This window comes from Culicoides brevitarsis, chromosome 3 (genome assembly GCF_036172545.1).
Source record: "Culicoides brevitarsis isolate CSIRO-B50_1 chromosome 3, AGI_CSIRO_Cbre_v1, whole genome shotgun sequence".
NCBI lineage: Eukaryota > Metazoa > Arthropoda > Insecta > Diptera > Ceratopogonidae > Culicoides > Culicoides brevitarsis.
In genome coordinates, this window is record NC_087087.1 from 30,834,701 (window position 1) to 30,856,873 (window position 22,173).

The following is a 22,173-nucleotide window of genomic DNA, read 5'->3' on the forward strand; positions in this document are numbered from 1 at the left end:
GTCTTCTTCTCGACGCGTCGTTAGTAGAAGTAGTAAAAAAAAAGAAGTTATTTAAATTCAAAAAAAAAAAAAAAAATGTATAAAAAAATATATGGAGTATAAATATTTTATTAAGGAGAGTAATAAATAAATAAAATAAAAACAAACCATCAAACAAACACTTATTAGCTCACACACATGATGACGGTCTGATGCTGCTTACCTTTCTCGAAGTACGGAGCTGCTGTTTGTTTATTTAGACTCTTCTATAAATACACATCATATATATCTCAAATGTGTGTTATAAATAACAAATGCACGAAATAAAAAAAGGTTAAAAAAGTTTTCGTTGAACGAGTTGAAGCGCTTTTTTTTATTTTTTTTTAATTAAATTTTTAAGAATTTTTGAAGTTTTAGAACAAAAAGTTGATTTTAAGACCTCATTGGGACCTTATAAAGACCTCAACTTCTAAAAAATTGATTTTTAAACGTTAGAAACTGATCTAAAATCAATCTGATGACCCAAAAACTAAAAAATCTATATTATGACCTCTTAGGGGTCAAATATTGTAGATTTTGTCATTATGAGGTCCTTAAGTAAATTTTAAGACCCCAGAATGGTTTAAAGCTTAAAATTGAACATTTATAAAACATATTTGAGGTCTAAGAACAAAACTTTTAAGTCAATTAGGACCTCTGAAGTGATAAAAAGCTGAATTTAAGACCCCAAAATTGTCTCTTGAGGTCAATTGCTCTTTAAAGGGGTCTAAAAATGAATAGTTAGACCTTTTTGATGATTTAAATTAAGAATTTTATTAACTCGTTGAGGTCTGTAGCTCAACGTAAAGACCTCTGAAATAACTTAAGACCCCTAAAATTCTTTAAATTCGAAATTTTGATATCTTTAGGGGTCTTAAAGTCAAAAATTTGACCCCTTCAATGATAAAAATTAAGAATATTATTAATTCATGGAGGTCTATTGTTCGATGTTAAGACCTCTGACATAAATTGAGACCCCTAAAAAATTTTGGGGTCTTAAAGTTAAAACTTTTATTCTTTAAGATATTCAAAATTTAAATTATGAACCTTTTTCAATGAAAAATATCAATTTAATGAGAACTAACTTCGACATTAAGACCTCAAAGTTGATTTAAAGTAAAAATTGAGACCCTTAAGATGTGCTAAAATCGAAATTCAGACAACTTAAACCTTATTTCTGCATTTTTGACTAAATTCTATTAAAATGCATTAAAAAGTAGAGTAAAAAAGTTGAATTTTTTATATAAATAAATTTACCAAGAAAAAAACGATACAAATCGACAATAACTTGAATCGTCTTGACTCTCTTCTCTCTTACTTTTTTTTTATTTCTTCTCTGACGCGTTCTGTCGAGAAGAAGAAAACGAATGATACCCACACATGTCGTCTTTGGACGACGGACCGAATATGAGTTATTCGTTTTTTAGATGGAGATGAAGTTTAAATGGCTTGCGAGCTTAAAACGTTCGATTTTTTTTTTCGTTTGCTTGTTCAAACTTTACCTACAAACAAACCTGCAAAAAAAAACGTACAAAAGTGATGTGAAAAAAATTTACATATTATTTATGTGTATCATCGATCAGTTTTTCTACCTAACTAAAGTAAATTCTTTTTTGTGCGGAGATGGAAGAGAAAATGCGTGGTGCGGATCTTTATCTCGCTTTGTAGTCTTATATTTCATCTTATTTCATCGCCTTTTTATTTCGTTATTGATGTTTTATTTATTTATTTGTCTTTCATTCCTTGTTAATTTTTTTTGTGTTTTTTTTTTTCGTTTTTGTAGCGCAGGGAAGAAGAAACGAAGACACGACACGAGTAATTAGCATATTTTGTAATTTTATCGCTTTTATTTGGGAATTAAAGTGATATGAGAGTGAAATGCGTCTGTTTTGCTTTCTCTTAACGGAACTGCTACTTAGTCATTAGCGAGTTTTTTCCCCTTGTTTTTTTTGTTTTTATTTTATCTTCGAAATAAGGTAGATAGAATCCCCCTTTTTGATGAAAAAAAAAGAAGACTTTAACGGTAAATTGTTGATTTTCTTAATTACTTACTTAACATATGTGTCGTTAAAATAACTTATTTTCAATTATTTTATAGAAATTTTTTTTTTTTCAAATAAAATCGACAATTACAATTTAATTAATGAACTTTATCGATTTTTTTTTTGAAAAAATTAAAAATTTTTAAAATGAATTAAAAAATTATTAAAATTTTATTTTTGCTAAATTTTTCACAAAATTTTGGCCTATAAAAAATTAAAAATTTATTGGAATAATTTTTTTTAATTTCTTTTGATTAGCGATATTATAAATTAAAAACTAAAAATGTGGAGTTTTTAGTCACATACTTAAAACCTTTTTTAAATTTTTTCAATTTTTTTTTTCATATTTTTTTTTTAATAAAAAAAAAGACTGAAAAATTTATTTTTTTTAAATGAAATAAAAAATATTAAAATTATTTTTTGTAAAATTTTTCACAAAATTTTAATCTTTAAAAAATTAAAAAATTTATTGTGATAAAATTTTTAACTTTTTACTAATTTTTTAAAATTATTTTTTAAAATAAAAATAATTTAAATAAAATAATTAATAATTTTTTAAATTAAAAAAAAAATTAAATAAAAAAAAATAAAAAAATAATTTTTAAATAAAATTATTTTAATTTAAAATAATTTAATTAAAAAAATTAAATAAAATAAAAATAAATAATTAATTTAAATAAATTAATTAAATTTAAAATTATAAAAAATAAAAAAAAATAAATTTCTTGAGAAAAAGAATTTTTAAAAATTTTAAAAGTGACAAAAACCTCAAAATAATTGTCCTCAATTCAATTTCAGAAATTATCAATAAATTTTGATCAAAACTGATTCTTATCTCCTCAATTCCCAAAAAAATGTGACAGCCCAAAGAAAAAAAAATACAAAACAAAATTAAGGTGTTGCTTCAATTCAAAATAAAAATATTAAAAAAAACAAAATTGAACAAAACGATCTCAATTACGCCCTAATCTTAGCGGGAAACAAAAATTCCGCGAGATTAACTCACAAAAAAAAAGTTAAATATTTTTTGTGTGTAAATTTTTCTCGTTCATTTTAATATTTTGATCCACCTACGACTCACATTAGGATCAATTTCAAAGCTGTTACCAATTAAATTGGATTATTGAAATGTGTCACTGTGCAAGAGAGTATTCGCATCGCTGTGAAAAAGAAATAAAATAATAAAAAAAAAGTGAGCAAGTATTCCTAACAACACACACTAATCCAGCTTAAAGTCTATTTTAAGTCACTTTTTTGTTGCTTCTTGTTGTTGTTCGTTTGCTTCGTATTTATTTATCAGTATCATGTCTTTTTATATTAATAATTTTTTTCTGTGCTTAAGTGAATGCACGGCTTAACTTTTTTTTGTTCATTTAACATGTGTACGAGTCGAAGAACGACAAACGATGACAAAGGTAAAATATAAAAAAATTATAATTTTAAAATAAAAATTCCAAAAGCGATATCACTGATGTGTCAGTCAATCATCTTTTTCTGTTTATTTTTTTTATATTTTATTTTTCCACGACGACGACAAAGAACGTTCTTTGCGCTGAGTAATAAGAAAAATAATAAAAAAAATAACAAGATAAGGTATAAATGTGATAAATGATCGCATCCAACGCAATTCCACAATTATAATCGTTCGTCGTTCTGATTTGCTTCACTGGAAAAAATCCAAAGATCACAATTTCACACACATTTATCTTCACATATTTATCGCTTTTATTGCTGCCATTTACGATTGGAATGAGATAAGTACGCGTCGCATTTATTGCTTAACATAATTGACAAAGGAAATTAATTAAAAAACATTTTTTTTTCAAGGATTTGTCAAAAAAAAAGGAAAGTTAAATATTTAGGACGAAACAAAAATGAGGGAAAATCTTTGAGTTGAAAAAGAAAAAACCGACAAACGTTTGTCCGTTACAATACTTATCTTTTCCATCATTTTTTGTGTCGTTGTAAAAGACATTTTTCATTGCCGACTCTATTCATTTATTTTATTCGATACATTTAGCAATGTCGTATAAATCTTGTTCTTCTTCGACTCCGCACTACTTTCTGAAGTTACAAGTTACGTGTTGAATTTATTTTATTCGTTTTGTCGCATTTTTTTTAAATGCAAAGTTTTCTGGAAAAAATTGGAGTTTTTGTATGGAAGGATGTCTGTCTGTGGAATGAAGAGATATTAGATGAGGTAAGAATTTTTTTTATTTTTAATTTTTTAACTTTTTTTCAGCTTTTTAATTGAGAAGAGCTAACTTTAATAGTTTAGATTTTAAGACACTCGTTGAGGAACCGAATTATTCCATTAACAATTGAAGAAGAGGAATCATTAACAAAGCAACTTTTGATGAGGAGACTAATAGAAGACTTTAAAAGGCTATGAGAAGCTTCAGCAAGAATCTGGGGATAAAATATTGACCATCAAAAGTTTAAGAAATTGATAAATTGAAAAAACTTAAAACATCTGGACTTAATAATCTCCTTGTTGGCGTTGGAAGAAAAAATAAGAAGACCCAGAAGCAAGAAACGTAAGAAACAAGACACCCACAGTTTAACTGAGCAAAAACTATACAAAGGTCCCCAACCCAAAAATCAGATTATTTTTATCGTTGAGTTCGACTATCAAACTAATAAACCTTCAAGGCTGCAAAAATATTCTAACAATATTATAACTGAAGATGTCTATCGAATATGGAAAGTAACAAAAATTGTCGTCACTTGTGCTCTTTTTAAAGAGTCCGATCTTAATTCGCATCCATCAACTAAGAACAACTTAGAAAGATTGAAGGGTAGAGATCTAACTTAGCTTTAGTTTTATTTTAAAAATTAGTTAAAAATGAGAAAAGTATCTATAGCATCATTTACAAGTTACTAACTTTAGATTTTCGGATAAGACATTCAAAACGAGCAAAATTAAATAAAACTAGATTTTTCAACTTTTGATCTAACAAGAGCTAATTTTTTCAGCTTTTAATTTAAAAAGAGCTAACTTTTCACAAAATCTTCAAATCAATCAGAATTTAATTTAAAAAATAATTAAAATTATTCTTTTAGAATAAAATTTTGTAAAACTGAAGAAAATACGCTCAAGTAATTTCTTCAACGAAAGTTTTTAAAATTTCTTCTATTTTTTTTTTATTCTTTCGCATCATCTAGTAACTAACATGAAGTAATCTCGCAATAATTTTACTAGGAATTATTATTGAATTTATTTGTCGTTATTTGCTTTTTTCTTTCCAAGAATATTGTAGCAGATTTTTTTTTTTACTTTTTTTTTAACAAATAGCCTCATTGCTGTGATGCAAAAATGTCACTTTTTAGAGAGTAGATTTGTTATAAAACAAGCGATTTTTCACTAACTTCACGTCAATTATTCATATCAAATGATTAATATGCTGAATAACAAATATTTTTCATCTATCTGAGATCTTTTTTTTTTTTGCTCGCCACGAAACTAAAGCCACGACACATACAACACACATAATGGAACAGAATGCTAGACGCATAAATGACGAATGACATGCTACAAGCATTTTTTTTATTTTCACATTTTGATAGCTCGCAGCGGAGCTAGATAAAATATGTGATATTATGGCATCGAGACATTTATTTTTGCTGTTGTTTGTTGGCTGCTGCTGCTGCTTGCTGCTCGTCGAACAGGTTCGTGTGATATTGGATGTGACACAAAAGTGACTGCTGTGAAATGAATCCATTGCAGATGTGTCATTCCAGTTAAATGTTTGATTTTCATGAAAAGTTTTTTTTGTCGTCAGATCAAGCAGAGTTAAATGTATCACAGGTCAGAACAAAATAAAATATTTGTGATATGATGAATGGGACAGTATCTCAAGAATTTTTGCACTTAAAAGTGTCCTTTTAATGTCTCCCTTCTGTCTCGTAACTCGTAAAATATGTCTTTTCATCGGGCATCGAGCTGTTTCGGTGCAAAAAGGTAATCAGCTTACCTTCAATTTGAGTGGAAATTCTCATGAACTCTCGAAAATTGGCATGTTACGTGACATTTTCGTGAACCGCAGCGAGAATAATCCTCTTAAAAAAATGAAACAAACAGTTTTTCGGTTATTTTTTGTTTTAATACAGAAAGTTTCCATGGAAGTTCGTTACATTAAAGGATTAATTAACGACCGAATGCTCCGAATGATTGGGAGCCAGCTTGGGCATTAGCTGCACTTCCGCTGAAACCGCCGCCAAATCCTCCTCTGTAAAAGTAAAATTTATTAAAAAAAATTCCTTGAAATCGAAAATTTTACTCACGGAAAACCACCGCCAGCATTAAAGCTTTGACTTGCAGCACTGGCTTGCGAAGCTGATCCTCCAAAGCTTCCGCCGCCAAATCCAGGACGAACATAGCCTCCATGTCCGTATCCAGGTGCTCCAAAGCCGCCTCCGAATTGTGGAAAGGCAAATGCTGCGGCGATTACTGCGAATAAGACGATTAAGAATTTCATGTTGCTTGAGTGACTTTTGCGGCGAATCTGATTCAGCTGAGGACAAGAACGCATCTTTTTATACGATTTTTGAGTGCAGCAAAGTCATTGATTCGTAACTAGCAAGTTTTTCTAGTTTTTTTGTGATTCTTCGTGCGTCTTTCGTAATTTGTTTGGTTTGTTTACAACCAAAATCTAGTTTGAACTGCATTTTGTTGCCAGTTTTCTATTTACGTGCAAAAGGGAATTCCCATGATGTAAATTTTTCTTTGTGTCAGTTCATTAACGTTTGTTACATGGCGCTGTTTTGAAGTGATTTTTTCAATAAATTTTCATATTTTATTGCTGAAAAAGTTTAAATTGACTTAAAATTTAACTAAAAATAAAAAAATTTAGGAAAAAGTCCAAATTTTTTGAAAGTTTTTGTATATTTTATGAAAAATATGATATTTTATATAAAAATTTTACCTCATTTGTTAAAAAAAATAAAATTATTTTAAAAGCTACTTATTTTTTTTTACTAAAATTGAAGATATTGTAGAAAAAATAAAAAAATTAAAAAAAAAATACAAAAGTAAAAAAATGAGCTATTCTCTTCAATAATTTAGTAAAATTGAGAAAAAAATTTAAAAAAAAAATTAATGTTATTTTTTTATAATTTTTTTGTAATAAATTCAAGAAAAAGAAAAAAAAAATTATTTTGAATAATATTTAATTTTTTTTATCAATAAAATTAAAAATTTTTAAAGGAAATGAACAGACATTTAATTAATATTTTAAAATTAAATTTAAAAAAATGAAAATTAAATTTAAAAAATGAAAAAAAAAAATAAAATCTGAAAAAAATATTTTTAAAATTTTTTTAATAATTTTTTTTAATCTAAAATATACGAAAAAAAAAAAAAAATTTTTTTAATAAATTTTTTTTTTTTAATTTTTAAATAAATTTTTTTTAACCCCATAAACTTTCCAATTTTTACCTAAAAATTTACTTTCTTCTTCCGCAAAACCCGAATTCACCTAAAATCAAAGTCATTTCCTGCACAAGCACCCCCTGAACGGATAACATTAGCATCACAAATGATCGATTTCCCTCCTTAATGTCTTCCAATCGAACGCAGAAATCCAATGAATTTGCAACTTTTTTCCTCATTCTTTTCTTTTTTTTTCCTTTTCTTACATGCAAAAAAAATAAAAACCACACAAAAAATTTCCGATTTCCCGTCGTTTGCACGCGTTTTTCTTTTGTTCGCCGCCGCACCAAAACGGAGAAAAATCCGCAAAATGATTAATGTTCGTTATAAATTTCGATTAATAAATATTTCCCTTCAAGTAAGTCTCACCCCGTCACGCGGGCGATTCGATCTCAGTACATTTATCGGAAATTGACTTCATTACTTCGTCGCATCGGGCGAAGAACAATCGCAGGAAATGGATGATTTACAAAATGAATTCTTCTCTTTTGATGTAAAGTGATGGTTCTGGAGATTAGATTCTGCTCAAAGGAACAAAAAAATGCTGAAGAGACGACAAAAACATTTTTATTTTATTTTTATTTCTAGCCAACAAATACTACTTAACTACAACAAAAGACACATAAAACACATAATAATGTAAAAAAAAGCGGAGAATCCATCATAACCAGACGTTGTTTTCTTGCTGTTTATCTCTCGCTCTGCTTCATATCTGATGACTATTTATCTACTTTTTGTGTGATTTTTTTCTATTTTTTTTCTTTTTCGAGACACTCCAGTCTGTGTGCCGAGAACGAATTTCATATATAATTGATGATAATTTTTTAAAAATATAATTTTGCTTCATTTTTATCATCGTCGGGCTCTCACGTTGCCACAATGATGGCTCGAATATTTTTTTTTTGTATCAACAATAGGAACAATAGACTGCTAAAAGCATCATTTTACTCGCTGCTAATGAATGCATCAGCGAGTGAATGGTAACTATTTAGGGTAATAAAGGTTAACAATATGATGCTTTTATTATTATTTTATTTTTTAGTGCACTTTACATTTTTTTTTAAATGGATTTTGTTTGTTTTTTTTTGTTTGTAAAAAAATAACGAGATTTTGATTTTTGAGCGATAAATAATGGAAAGGATTTGATATCGAAAACTAAAAAATAAATCTTAAAATTAAATTAAATAAATTAAAATTATTTAATTAAATAAAATTAATAATAAAAAAATACTAAAATACCTACATATTTTTTATTAATTTTTTTTAAATAAAAATTAAATTTTAATTTAAATTAATATAAAAAATTTTTTAAAATTTTATTTAATATTTTTCAAAATTATTATAAAAAAAAATTTTAAAAAATCTTAATAAATTTAATTTAAAATAAAAATAAATTTAAAATAAATTTAAATAATAAAAATTAAAAAAAAAATAATAAATAAATAAAAAAAATAAATATTTAAATAAAAAAAAATTTTCTTTTTAATTTTTTAAAAATAAATAATTTTATTTTGTTAAATTTTAATTTAAATTAATTTCAAATCATAAAAAAAATTTATATAATTTTTCTAATTTTTTATTTAATTTTTTTCTTTAAAAAACATATCATAAAATTAAATAATAATTTTTTTAAAATATTTTTTTAAATTTTTTATTTAATTAAAATTATCAAAAAAATGTTAACATTTTCAAAAATAAAAATAATAAACAAGTAAAATAAAATAAAAAAATTAAAAGTTAATAAATTGTTGATTTTTTTTACTTTTTTAAAAATTTTATGATAAAAAAAATATTTCCTTCTAACCAAAAATTTATAAGTAAAAAAACATTTTCTATCTAAAAATACATTTTTGTATCATTTTCCTTGAAATCCATGTCATGCCAAGAAATTCACCTCTCGTGACCTAAATTCTTCATTAAAATGATGAAACTATCGATTTTTTACAAGAATTTCCACAACATTTCACGCTTCATCTTTCAACGTGTGCGCGCCGCTCCATTCAACAACAAAGCAATAAAATATGCGTTCCATTGATGTGAACCCGACATATTTTCCTCATGTCTAGGATCTCGTTTGATATCTAAACATCCGAAATATCGCTGCGGGCACTTTTTCTCTTCTTCGACATTTTCTTCGCTCGTCTCTCCGAAGACGATGAAAATTTTGCGAACCTTTTTATTTGCCGTCTGTTTCTTTTTTTTTTGTTTGTCTAGAAAAGTGTGAGAGAGAGATAAAGAAGACAAGACAATCTCAGTCGATTCTCCGAAAAAAACAAAAAATGTTTCATTTCCATCGAAGAAGATTGTTTTCTTTTTTTTTTCGTGTAATTGTTTACTTACGAAATGGGCAATATTGACGAAGAGGTGGTCGTTCGATGAAAAATCACGTTTTGTCCAAAAAAACAAAGGAAAATGCGGAAAAAAACAATTTTGCGAGACAATGAAAGACGGCAAAAAAATAACATGGAAGGCAAAAGTTAAATAAAAAACAATAAAAAATAAAACAGGAAGACGAAGGAAAAATAAATGAGAACGATTTTAGTGCTGGCGTTGTCTTAAGGGAACACAGATAATAATGAAATTTAAAAGGGAAAATGGAAGAAGAAAAAGGAACGGAAACAAATTTTTTTCTGTGAGCAAAAGTTACAATATTTTCATTACCGGCAGGTATTTAACATACACAAACTCTTAATTTTCTTTTTGAATTATGATACGTATTTTAATAATAATCTCATTCGTTTACCGAGCTGCAGAACAAACTTTGCCGTGCAACTTTAGACACTGATTTAAATGAAAAGGAGTCTTTATCATATTTAAAAGTTTATTTTACATTTTTTCGGAGGAGTAACCCCGAGGAAAAATGGATTTTATTGTGTTTTGTGTGTGTCTGGTGAGTAACTTTTTTCTTTCTTTATTTCGGTAAATTTCGTGTGCAAGACGAGTGAACATGACAAGAGAAAATCAATTTACACAAGAACTTTTTTTAATATCAAAAAAAATCTGTTAATGAATTTTAAGAATTTGATAAACTTTTAATGGTTTAAAAAATTGATTTAAAGTTCAATTTTTCATTTTTAAAAAGTTTCGATAATTCCTTGAATTAAAAAAAATAATAAAAAAATTTTAAACATTTTTTTTTATTTTTAATTTTAAGAAAATAAAATAAATTCATTAAAAAATTATAAAATACTAAAAATAATTTATTTTATTAAAATTTTATAAATTTTAATCAATAAAATATTTTTTTAATTTTTAGAATAATTTTTTAGAACTTTAAAATTTTATAATGATTTTTTTTCTTTAAATTAAAAATTAAAAAAATGTTTTAAAATTTTTTTATTATTTTTTTTTTAATTTTTTGAAAATTTAATTAATAAAAACAATATTTTTTTATAATATTTAATCATTAAAATTAATTTATATTAAAATTAAACATTTTTATTTAAATATTTTTTTTTTTATTTTTTTTTTATTTTTTTTTTTTTAAGAAAATTTCATCATTTTTAAGATACTTTGAATTAAATTAAATAAAAAAAAATTGAAAAATTCTTTTAATAATAATTTTAAAAAATATTAAATAAAATTTTAAAAATAAAAAATTTTTTATATTAATTTTTAAAAAATTAATTAAAATAAATAGAATTTTTAATTAATTAATTAAAATTAATTGAATTTTAATTAAAATTTTTTAAATTTTTAATTTTTTTATTTAATTTTTTTTTTAATTTTTAGTAATTACGTAATTTTTTCGTTAACATGATTGTTTCCCGCCCATTTCCTCATAAAATTCGTCGTTAATGCCCTCAGAGACAGTAAAAAAAATCAATAAAAGTTAACCTTTCGGTCATTTTTTGTTATCAATATAAAAATATTTATTTATAAAATAACTCATCTTACAAAATTAATTACCAAGCTAGTCGATTATCGTAAACTTTAATGTTAATCAGTATCAAATTTCACTTCATCATCATCATCATCATCGACATCGTTATCGTCAAATGTTGTGTCCATAACGACTGCTGTACAATCTGCTGCGTCGCCAAAATCGATCGCGTCTCCGTTTCCGCACATATCGCACCAAAAATGCACTGCCCATCGCCACTCCCAAGGCAAATCATCGCTCCCACGACTGTCAGCACGACATCCATCTTCCAATGCAACTCGTCACTGCCACGAACGACGCCTTTCCGCACAACTTCCTCGAGCACAGCGTTATGCAGATCGGCGACATCTTCCACGAGGAGCAGCGTTTCCGTCGTTTTTCGCGTCGTCGTGTGGATTTGACAGTGTTTCGTTTCGTTATTCACGAAAATCTCGTGCAAATTGAAGAAAACGTCGCATAATCGATGAACTACCTCGTCTGTCATTGTCTCGAGCATCGTTTGCAAAAATGCGATTTTTGTGACGTCACTCACAGTTGTGTTCGGTGACGCGCGAAAGTCGTACACGTGATTGTAATCTGCGATGGGTTCGTTGAAGACACAAATATCTGTGTCGACGGCGATCGAACATTCCAACAAAATGGCGGCACATTGCTCGATGACAGCAAGAAAAATGAAAAAGATCATTTTTTTTCGGGAATTTCTTTTTTTAAATTCGGGAACGAGCACTCACATCTCCGTGCAAGAGCAATTTTTACACTACTCGACAGTCGCGCGAATCTATTTGGCAACAACGTGGCAGAATCGCTTACCTGTCCAAACGGAGAATTTTTTCCTCCGAATGTAAAGTGAAACGACATAAAATTCACTTTTTTTTCCGCTGTTCAAAGCATTTTTGCATTACTGACGAAAAAATAAAAAAATGAAACTTTACACGAAAAACGTCCGTCAATATTTTTTTCGTGCAATTTTGCTGACGAGTACACGATTCATGACCATGAATTTCGTTCCTTGCCGTTTTTTTATGATTACCTGGCGTGACCTAAATTCTTCGGTTAAAATGATGAAATTATTGATTTTTTGTTGTCTAAATATAGAATTAATTTTTTTTTTATTAAAATTGGGAGGCGAAAATGTGTTTATTAGAAGATTATATTTTTTTTTTCTTTGAATTTGAAGAAAAAAAAAATTTTTATTTAAATATATCTTTAAAAAGTAAAAAAGTAATAAAAATTTATTTATTTTATTTTTTCTTTAAATTTACTTTAAAAATTCATTAATATACAAAAAAAAAATAATTTTTTTTAATTAAAAAAAATTTAATTGATTTTATTAATTTATTTAAATAATTAATAAATAACTTAATTAAAAAAAAAATTATTTAATTAAATAATTAATAAAATAATTTTTATAAAATTTTTATTCAAATTATTTAAATTTATAATTTTTTATTTAAATTTTTTTAAATAATTTTTTTTTAAAAATTTAAAAAAAAAAAATAATTTTTTAATTAATTTTTTAAAATATAATTTAAAGTTCATTCAAACATAAAAATTAAAAAAAAAGTTTATTAATTAAAAATAATTTTTAATTTTATTAAATATATTTTTTTAATTTTTTTTTAAAATTAATTAATTAATTTAATTTTTTTTTAAATTTTAATTTAATTTAAAATAAATTTATTTTTTATTTAATTTAAATTTTATTAAAATTTAATTTAATTTTTTTAAATAAATATTTTTAATTATTCAACTGAAATCTTCTAAAATATTTTTAATATTTAATTAATTAATATTTAATAATTTAAAATAATTTAATATAAAAAATTCTTTAAAAATCTAAAATTTTATTTATGAAATTTTTTTCAAACATTTAAACTTTATGATTTTTATTTAATTTTTTAATGCAAATTAATTCACTTTCAACAATTTTCAGCTTCAATTAACCCATAAGTTCACTTTTTTCTGCTAAACTCTCATATTTTAGCGTAAAAATCGTTTCAGTAGCTTACAAATACCACAAAAAAAAACATTGTAAGCCACACATCGCATCGCAAAAAGAGAAGAACAACTTTTGAAACCGTAACATAACACGAAACGATACACGAAAGGATAATCATCAGGATATTATGCTTGCATTCTGAATGAATTATGATTATCATTAACATTATTATATTAAATATCGTAACAGCCTCATACGGCAACTAATGTAATTGCATCCAATATGCATCGTCGTATTTTTTATTTTTATTTTTTTTTGTGCATGAATATTCACGAGAAAATTATAAAATTTATTTTTTAAAACAATATAACGTGTAAAATTATCATAAAAAATGGTGTTGTGGCTCCTGTTTCAGCCACGACGCTGTGTCATGCCATTCTCTTGGAGGGTTAAAACTGAAGGTTCAAAGGATGGAGGAAAACTTGTACTTTTTTATTGTTATTTTTGAATTAAATGACCATTTATTATTAAGTGTATTTCAACACAGCAATTTTAATCGCGCTAAAATGTTTTTTGAGTAAAAATGATTTCTATGAGTTTTTATGTCTGTCCTGATCTGAAAGTATCTCTAAAGCTTCATGCTAACTTTTTTTTTAAAAGCTCAAATACGGCTGAAAACTAAAATTTTAGCATCTAAGATGAGTTAGCTCCAATTTTTAAATATTTTTTAAAAGCTGAAATTCTAAGACTAAAAGAGCTAAATGGGCTAAAAATCATTAAAAGTCAAAAATTTCTTCATAAAATATTTTAATAGGTTAAATAGCCTCACAAAAATTTATATTTTGAAAAACTGACTTAAAATTTTGCAGAGCTAAGTTAGAATGAATTTCTAAAGCTAAAAATTTAAAAATAACTTATCTAAGAACTTAGAGCTAACTTATCTAAATTTCTTTACAAAAGCTGAGAATTTTCTTTGAAAGTATTTTAAGGATCGAAATTATGTAAAACCGACCAATTTTAAAAGCAGAAACTAAGAGCTAAGTAAGACATAAAAGAGCTAACTTTTTTTCTAAATATATCTAAAAGGTAACAAAAGCTACTAAAAGTTCATATATGAAAAACTGAGATCTTTTTTGAACAAATTTTGAAGTTTAGCTCTTAGAAGTTAGCTTTAGAAATAAAGAGCTAACTTTTCTTAGTTTTCCTACAAAAGCTGAAAAATTTCTCTGAAAGTATCAAAAGACTAAAAATAATCGAAATTTTATAAAACTGACAAATTTGAAGAGCTAAGTTAGAATAAAAAGAGCTAAAAAGCTGATATTTTTTTCTAAATATCTTCGAGAGTTTCTCAGAGGTATAATTAGCTAAAAACTAACAAAAGTTAAGTTCATATATGAAAAATCTGAGACCTTTTTGAATAAATTTTGAGAGCTGAAGTTTTAAAAATAAAGAGCTAACTTTTCTTAGTTTTTCTACAAAAGCTGAAAATTTTATCTTAAAGTATTCTAAGGACTAAAAATAATTCATAAAAATCAAAATTTCATAAAACTGACAAATTTTCTGAAAATCCGCTCAATTTCTCGAACAACGTTAACCTTTAAAAAATCCCGATAAATATTGTTTAAAAATTGCTGGAAAATTACCTTAGAAAGGCGTAAAGGAGGAGGCGTGTTGTGTTATATTGTATGCTTATGCTCATTATTGCTCTTCGTGTATTGCTAATATTAGAACCGTTCTACCACAAAATGAAATTTTAAAACGGTAGTTACCGGCGCTGGTAGTAGTGGCGAACGTAATTACATCAAATATAATGATATAATAATCTAATACAATTTTTTTTCCTTATTTTTTCTATTTACAGGTGAGTTGCAAGGACTTAAATGGCAGAAAATTATGCAAAAAAAGTAATAATAAAAATTGTGTGGCAAAAGAAGGCGTTTTATGGAACACTTGTAGCGCGCGCGTGCAATGACCCTTGCCATTATTACGCTTCCCACGAAAATTAGGTTTTTCCAATAACAAAAAAAAAAAAAAAATAATGAAAAATATATGAGGAGAGCCCTTCATCGTCATCAACGGAGCGCGTCAACATCATCAGTGGCAGCAAACGTAATAATAACAACCACAAACTTTTCCGTCTTCGTTTTTCATTATTATTTTATTATTTTTTTTTGTGTGTCGAGTTGTTTAATATTCATCAGTCGTTTTGCCATCGTCGTCGCTGTCGTCACCGCTCGAAAATTGATGAAATTTTTTTTAATTCAATTATTTGAACGAACGCAGAAAAAAAATGAGACATGAATAATAAATTTTCATCCGGCCAAAAATTGCATTAATAAAGCGGTGTCCAACCGTCATGAATCATGTGACGACGCGCAGCAGTCTTGCGAAGAACAAAAAAAAAGCTACCACTGTGAAAAATTTATTAATTTTTTTCCGAAGTATTTTTCGAGTGAATTGATAATTGTCGGAAAAAAACTTTTTTTTTTATCAAGTTATGAGGCGAGAATTACTGTTTGTTGATATTTTTTTGAAAATAATGATTAAATTAGTATTTAAAAAACGTGAGAATATGAAATTTTTAAGAGGATTTTGAATTTTTTTCAACCCCTTTTAATTTATTTTAAGATCATTTGTGTCGAACATGAACAATATTGTTACAAAACAACATATTGTACATTTTTTTGTTGTTTTCCGTTATTTTTTTAATGCAAATAACATTCAATGATCCGATATTTTTTGAATTTTTTTTTTGTTTCTTGTTGAATATAAAAATGCATTGAAACTTAATTGAAAAGGGGACGGGAAAAAGGGTTGGGTTTCGAGTGAAAAGTCATTTTGTGGTTAAATTGAAGAGTTTTTAATGAGTTTTGCTGAAAAAAAATATTTTTTTGTTCACAATTTTTTTTGATGTGATGTTTTTAAATAAAATTAAAATTTAATAAAAAATATTTTTAATAATTTTTCAATAAAAATATTTTTAAAAAATATTAATTATTTAATATTGAATTAAAAATAAATAAAAATTCATGATTTTTAAAAGCTTAACATAAAAAAGTTAATTCAATTAAATCTTATTAAAAAATAAATAAATAATTGATTTTCATTAAAATTAAGAAAAAAAATAATTAAAAAAAATCATTTAGTTATTTTAAATTTAATTAAATTTTTTCCATTAAAAAAATAAAATTTTTTATGAAAAAAATAAATCTTTTCAAAATAAATTCTTTTAATTAAAAAAAAAATAAAATTAAAAATGTTTAAAAAAAATAAAATAATTTAATTAATTAATTAATTATTAATTATTAATTAATTATTTTAATTTTTTTAAATTTAATTTATTTTAAATTTTTTTAAATTTAATTTATTTTAAATTAAAAATTTTAATTAAAAAATATATCTTTTTAAAATAAATTCTTTTAATTTTCAAAAAAAAAAAATAAATAAAAAAATAAAATAAAATAATAATAAAAAAATTCTTTAAAAAAAATTTCACTAAAATTAGAATAATACAAAGAAAAATATTTTTTTTAATCTTTTTTTTTTGTAAAATAAAAAAGAAATTATTTGAAGGAAAAATAATACAAAAAAAAATTCTACGAAAAATAAATAAATAATTAATTGAGCAAAATTCACAAATTTGTAAAAAAAAATTTCAAAAATAAAATAAAAACATGACTTTTCAATCTCAAATATCCCTCCCAAGGGGTTTCCCTGGCAACTCATAAAATAATTGTTGTGTCTGTAAAATAAAATAAAAAAAAACTTATAAAAATGACACGAAAAATAAACGTTACGTAGCTGTTAGCAGTAATTTAAATAAATGGGAATTGAATTGAATTTTTTTATTTGTCAAATATTTCATTGTTGTCTTTTCTCTCTTATATTCTATGAAAACTCGCTATGTGCACTCATGTGGGTACAAAATATAAAAAAAATACATAAAATAATAAAAACACTGAATTTTTTTTTTCGTTCTACAATATTTTTTGTTATTTATTGTATATTTTATGTGATTAATGCAGACAGAGACGCGCGTCAATTGCGCCGCGATTATTACTTCATAAAAGAAAATCTCGGTTTCCATCTCTGATGCGATTTTTTTCTGTCGGTCTGTGTGTGTTTTTATAATCAAATTGGATTGACTACCAAACAAACATCATCATTGATCATCATTTGCCATATATTCATTCATTTTATTTTATTTTTGTTTATTATTAAATGGAATAAAAATTGAAACGTACGTTGTTTATTTATTTACATTTCAAGATGCGATCTGATTTCGTCGTGCGACACACTATGCGATGTTAAATTAATAATTACTTTTTTTTTCATGTGTTGTTCTCGTTGATTAAAGCGCCTCGTTCGTATCGAATGACGACAAAAAAAACGCATTGATTGATATTAATTTTGTTTGGTAAATCAATATGAGCGAAAAAAAAATTATAAAAAAAAAATCCAAAAAAAGTACGAAAAAAATTGGCACCAATGAAAATTAATCAGGAATGAAATTAATTTGTGTGTGAAAGGAAAGGATACATTGTTGTTGTTGTTGTTATTCTCGGACAAAAAATGTAAATTGATAGGGATTCCGGTTCAAAGTGCATGTTTGATATTGGTCAGAATAGTCTTACACATGTCGTTGCACATCAGAGCATTAATTGTGAAAATTTTGTGTGTCTCTGAAAAATTTATTTTTTAAATATTTTAATACCTATTTTTTTTATTAAAAATACAAAAAAAAAAAAATTAAAAAATTTTGACGAATTATAATTTAGCACAATTTTTTAATTTTTTTTATTTATTTATTTTTTAAATAAAATTTTTTATTATTTTTTAAAATATTTTTTTTATTTTAACAATTTTTTTTTTATTTTTAATATTAAATTTTTTTTTAAAATTGTTTTTTTATTTAAAAATAATTTTATTAATTTTTTAAAATAATTAATTCGGTTTATAAAAAAAATTAAATTAAAAATAATTTATTTTGTTAAATTTAATTTTTTTAAAAAAAAACTTTTAAAATTTAATTAAATATTTATTCAAAATAATTTTTGAAAAACATAAATTCATTCATTTATTAATAATTTTATTCAAAAAATTAATTATTTTATTTTTATTTAAATTTATTCTATAAACAAATTAATTTATTTAAAAAATTAAATTATTATGGAATAAAATTAAAATATTAAATTAAATAAATTTTTAATTTTTTAAATTTAAAAAAAATTACATAAATAATTATTATTTATTATTAAAAAATTATTAAAAAAAAAATAATGTTTTTTTTTTATTTTATGAATTTTAAATTTATTTTGTAAAATTTAATTAAATGTTTATTTAAAATAATTTTTAAAAAATTAAATAAAAATATTAACTAATGAGTTTATAATTTTTATTCATTAATATTTTTATTAAAAATATATTCTTTCAATTATTTTTACAAAAAAAAATAATTTTTAATTATTTTTTAAATTTATTTATTTTATTTTTTTTTAAATTATTTCTTATTTTTTAATTTTTAATTGTTAATAATTTAATTAAAAAGAATTAATTTAGTAAAAAATATCATTTAAAATATTTCACAATTTATTTTTGCGAAACTACAGTTTTTCTCAATATACATAAGGTACAAAGGGGGGCGAGACCCTTTTTCACTAATTTTATTTAATGCTTGCACAAAAACCCATAAAAATTGTAGAAAGTGTAATATTATATGTCGATATGCCGATACCGAGCCGCATCAACAAAGTCATAGCTTACATTTGTTTTGTAGGGCTTCCTTCGCTCTTGTTGCCATGTATGTTGAATGCATGAGGCTTGACTTTGAAAAGTGAGGCAAATTTAGCATGAAATATATCGATTCCAAAGCTTTCGTCTTCGTCTGCTGGCACAAATCGCTTCTCGGAAATGAAGAAAGAAAAAATTCATGCGCATGAAAAAAAAACGCACTAAATTAATGTTTTCTTTAACATCATAATAATAATAATTGAATCACTTGACATGATATTCTACATAAATCCAGTGCGAGCAGACGTCTTTTAACCTGAAATTAACGCTCTCCCGTGTTTATTAACGATGGCGCAGCAATTAAATGAAGCATCAGCGTATCATAAAAATTTAAAAAAAAAAGTAGAAACTCATCCAAGAGGAACGCTGTTTATGTACTTTTTTTAACGACGCACCATAAAAGTAAGTAAATTAAAAAAAATCTTTTGTCTCATTTAATGAGTTCACAATTTACTCCTTTTTGGCTCGAACACGACGTGATGCATCATTCCGATGACATTGACGCCCGTTTCGCGAAATCTGGCAATGAGTTTTTGTGGAGGATCGTTATTTGAAGCGACAATGCCCCACAAATCGAATCCTAATTCGGCAAGTTTGCGACCAACGCAAGCTGTCAAAACACTTCCCAAGTACGAACGGAGCCATTTTTTGTCGACAACTTGCAAAGCTGTCATTTCGCCAGATTGGAATTGCATGCACCAAGCTACGAGATTGCCAGTTTCCTCGTCAAAGGCTCCTAATGAGGTGTTGTAACGAATTATTCGTTCAAACATACCGGGTGAGGTTTGATCTCTTAAAGGATAGACAGGAGCGATGATTTTGGCATGATCTGGAGTCAAAGGTTTGAAAATGATTCCTTCAGGAGGACTGAAAATAAAATTTTTCATTCAAAATGTGCACTGGGATGAAAATTTTAGAATTCATATTGGGGTTTAAAACTTAAATGTTAACTGGGGCAAAAATTTAAAATGTGAATTTGGGTCAAAAATTAAACTGTCAAAACATCCCAGTTCACATTTTTTGTTCATTTAAACTTTTTGCCCCAGTGAACATTTAAAAAAAATCCAATAGAAATTTGTTTACTCCAAATGATCCCAATCGAGAGCAATTTCACGTGGCATATGCACCAAATAACAAGCCATTTCATAGGATTTCTCCATTCCAAGTCGCTGAACAACTCGATTCAATAACGCCAAGTGCCTGTCATACACACATCGACATCGATACGTCTTTGAGTTATCCAGCGACATCAACAGTAACGACTCCAAACGAGCATTATCGCTATCCAGTGTGTGAAAAAACAAATACGAATCGTTCTATACGAAAATTTCGCATGTAAATAGCAAAACAAAATGACCGACAGAACAACTTCTCACCACTAGATAAAACGTGCCATCCTCCCAATCCGCATCCAGACAATAAATTTCAACACTTTGTCGCACGTAGCTCGGATCCTTCTCATTCCAACTTATATAGTTTTGCAGCATGGAGTACGGCACAATATGCTTCGGCCACTCAATTAAAAACAAATCTCGCAATCTAGGCCAGGCCGTAGTCGGTACGGCGACGCGTCGATGCATGCTGTTATCTCTCAGTCAATAATTAATTCCGATTAGATGACAAAATGCGTTGTTGTTGTTGCGATCGGAAAACGAGTTGAGCGAATACTAAGGGAAGCGTGTGCCAAACTCTCATTATTATATTACAAGCGTTTCGTATTATCTCGGCGGTCGTGCGATCAACTCGATTGTAATCAAGTTGTTATTAAAGTTGTTGTAAAGTACACACGCAATGTACGATTGAGAGAGTTGGCTGTAACGAAAAACATATGCACGACCTTTGATTTCAATTCTCGAGTAGTTGAATGTAGGACTCTTAGTTTTTACTCCGACTCCGAGAATGAACGAATGCACTTTGTATAAATAATAAATTTTTGTATTAAAGATGTTCGTGCTCCCTCTGGTCTTGCTTTGCTTGGCATTGCGTTACAATGTAGCGAGCTCAGTGGATTGAGAGAAGATGATTTTGACACTCTAAGATTCAACTTTAATAATAAGAAACTCAAATTTGACTTTCATGAGTTCTTAAAAGCTTTTGAGAACTCATGAGAGTCAAAGTTAAGCTCTTAAGAACTCATGAGTTCTCAAGATGCTCAAATTTGGCTCTCATGAGTTTTCAAAAGCTTTTAAGAACTCATGAGAGTCAAATTTGAGGTTCTTGAGAATTTTTTAGCTTTCAAGAACTCAAATTTGACTTTCATGAGTTCTCAGAAACTTTAAATTAGCTCTTGAAATACTTTGAGAACTCATGAGAGTCAAAGTTAAGCTCTTAAGAACTCGTGAGTTCTCAAGATATTCAAATTTGTCTCTCATGAGTTTTCAAAAGCTTTTTAGAACTCATGAGAGTCAAACTGAAGCTCTTGAAATTTTTTTTTAACTCATGAGTTACTGAGAACTCAAATTTGGCTTTTATGAGTTCTCATAAACTTCAATTTGGCTCTAAAAAATTGTTTGAGAACTCATGAAAGTCAAATTTGAGCTCTCGATAAATTTTTGAATACTCATGAGTTCTTAAGAGCTCAAAGTTGACTTTCATAAGTTTAAAAAGCTCAAATTAGATTCTCAACAATTCATCAGAGCTCATTTTTGGCTTTTATGACTTCGAATCAAAGTCGAATGATACTAAAAGGCAAAAAGAATTTCTTTCAAAACCGCTGGGCACACGGAAAAGAAACTTAAACTCAAAAGATGAAACTTCCATTATATTTCATGTAAAGATAAATATTAACTTTAAACTGCTGTTGATAAATGGGCAAAGTTCGTTGGTGAACTTTTTCTTCCATTTTGCTAACCGCACAATTTGGTACATCTTTCATTGTTCGCCTGTCATTTTTTTTTTGTATAGCAGCGCGAAGGACATTTAAAGCACTTTATCACTGGAAATTTCGCGTTCGTCAGCATTTAAGGAGCGCCCGATGATTTCTTTGATTGCTGACGACTTACTTTCAATTTGTTTCTTGTACGAAAGAACATCTTTTACATAATTCTGATGTTCTGCCTTGACATTTTCG

General features: G+C 26.1%; 3 protein-coding genes across 3 annotated transcripts in view; 1 reads left to right on the forward strand and 2 right to left on the reverse strand.

Annotated features, from left to right (window-relative positions):
* Positions 1-22,173, forward strand: part of LOC134835904 (lateral signaling target protein 2 homolog) — a 157,170-nt gene that overhangs the window by 85,618 nt on the left and 49,379 nt on the right. The gene's annotated exons all lie outside the window — the stretch shown is intronic.
* LOC134835778 (keratin, type I cytoskeletal 10-like) lies at positions 6,151-6,547 on the reverse strand. Its single transcript, XM_063850736.1, has 2 exons — positions 6,345-6,547; positions 6,151-6,289 (listed from the first exon to the last, which is right to left on the reverse strand). Exons 1-2 carry the CDS (start codon positions 6,536-6,538, stop codon positions 6,208-6,210), a joined length of 276 nt encoding a protein of 91 aa, XP_063706806.1. The 5' UTR covers positions 6,539-6,547; the 3' UTR covers positions 6,151-6,207.
* Positions 18,879-20,754, reverse strand: LOC134834638 (uncharacterized). The gene is made up of 3 exons (XM_063849373.1): positions 20,480-20,754; positions 20,187-20,419; positions 18,879-19,970 (listed from the first exon to the last, which is right to left on the reverse strand). The coding sequence occupies exons 1-3, from the start codon at positions 20,681-20,683 to the stop codon at positions 19,547-19,549; spliced, it is 861 nt and encodes a 286-aa protein (XP_063705443.1). The 5' UTR covers positions 20,684-20,754; the 3' UTR covers positions 18,879-19,546.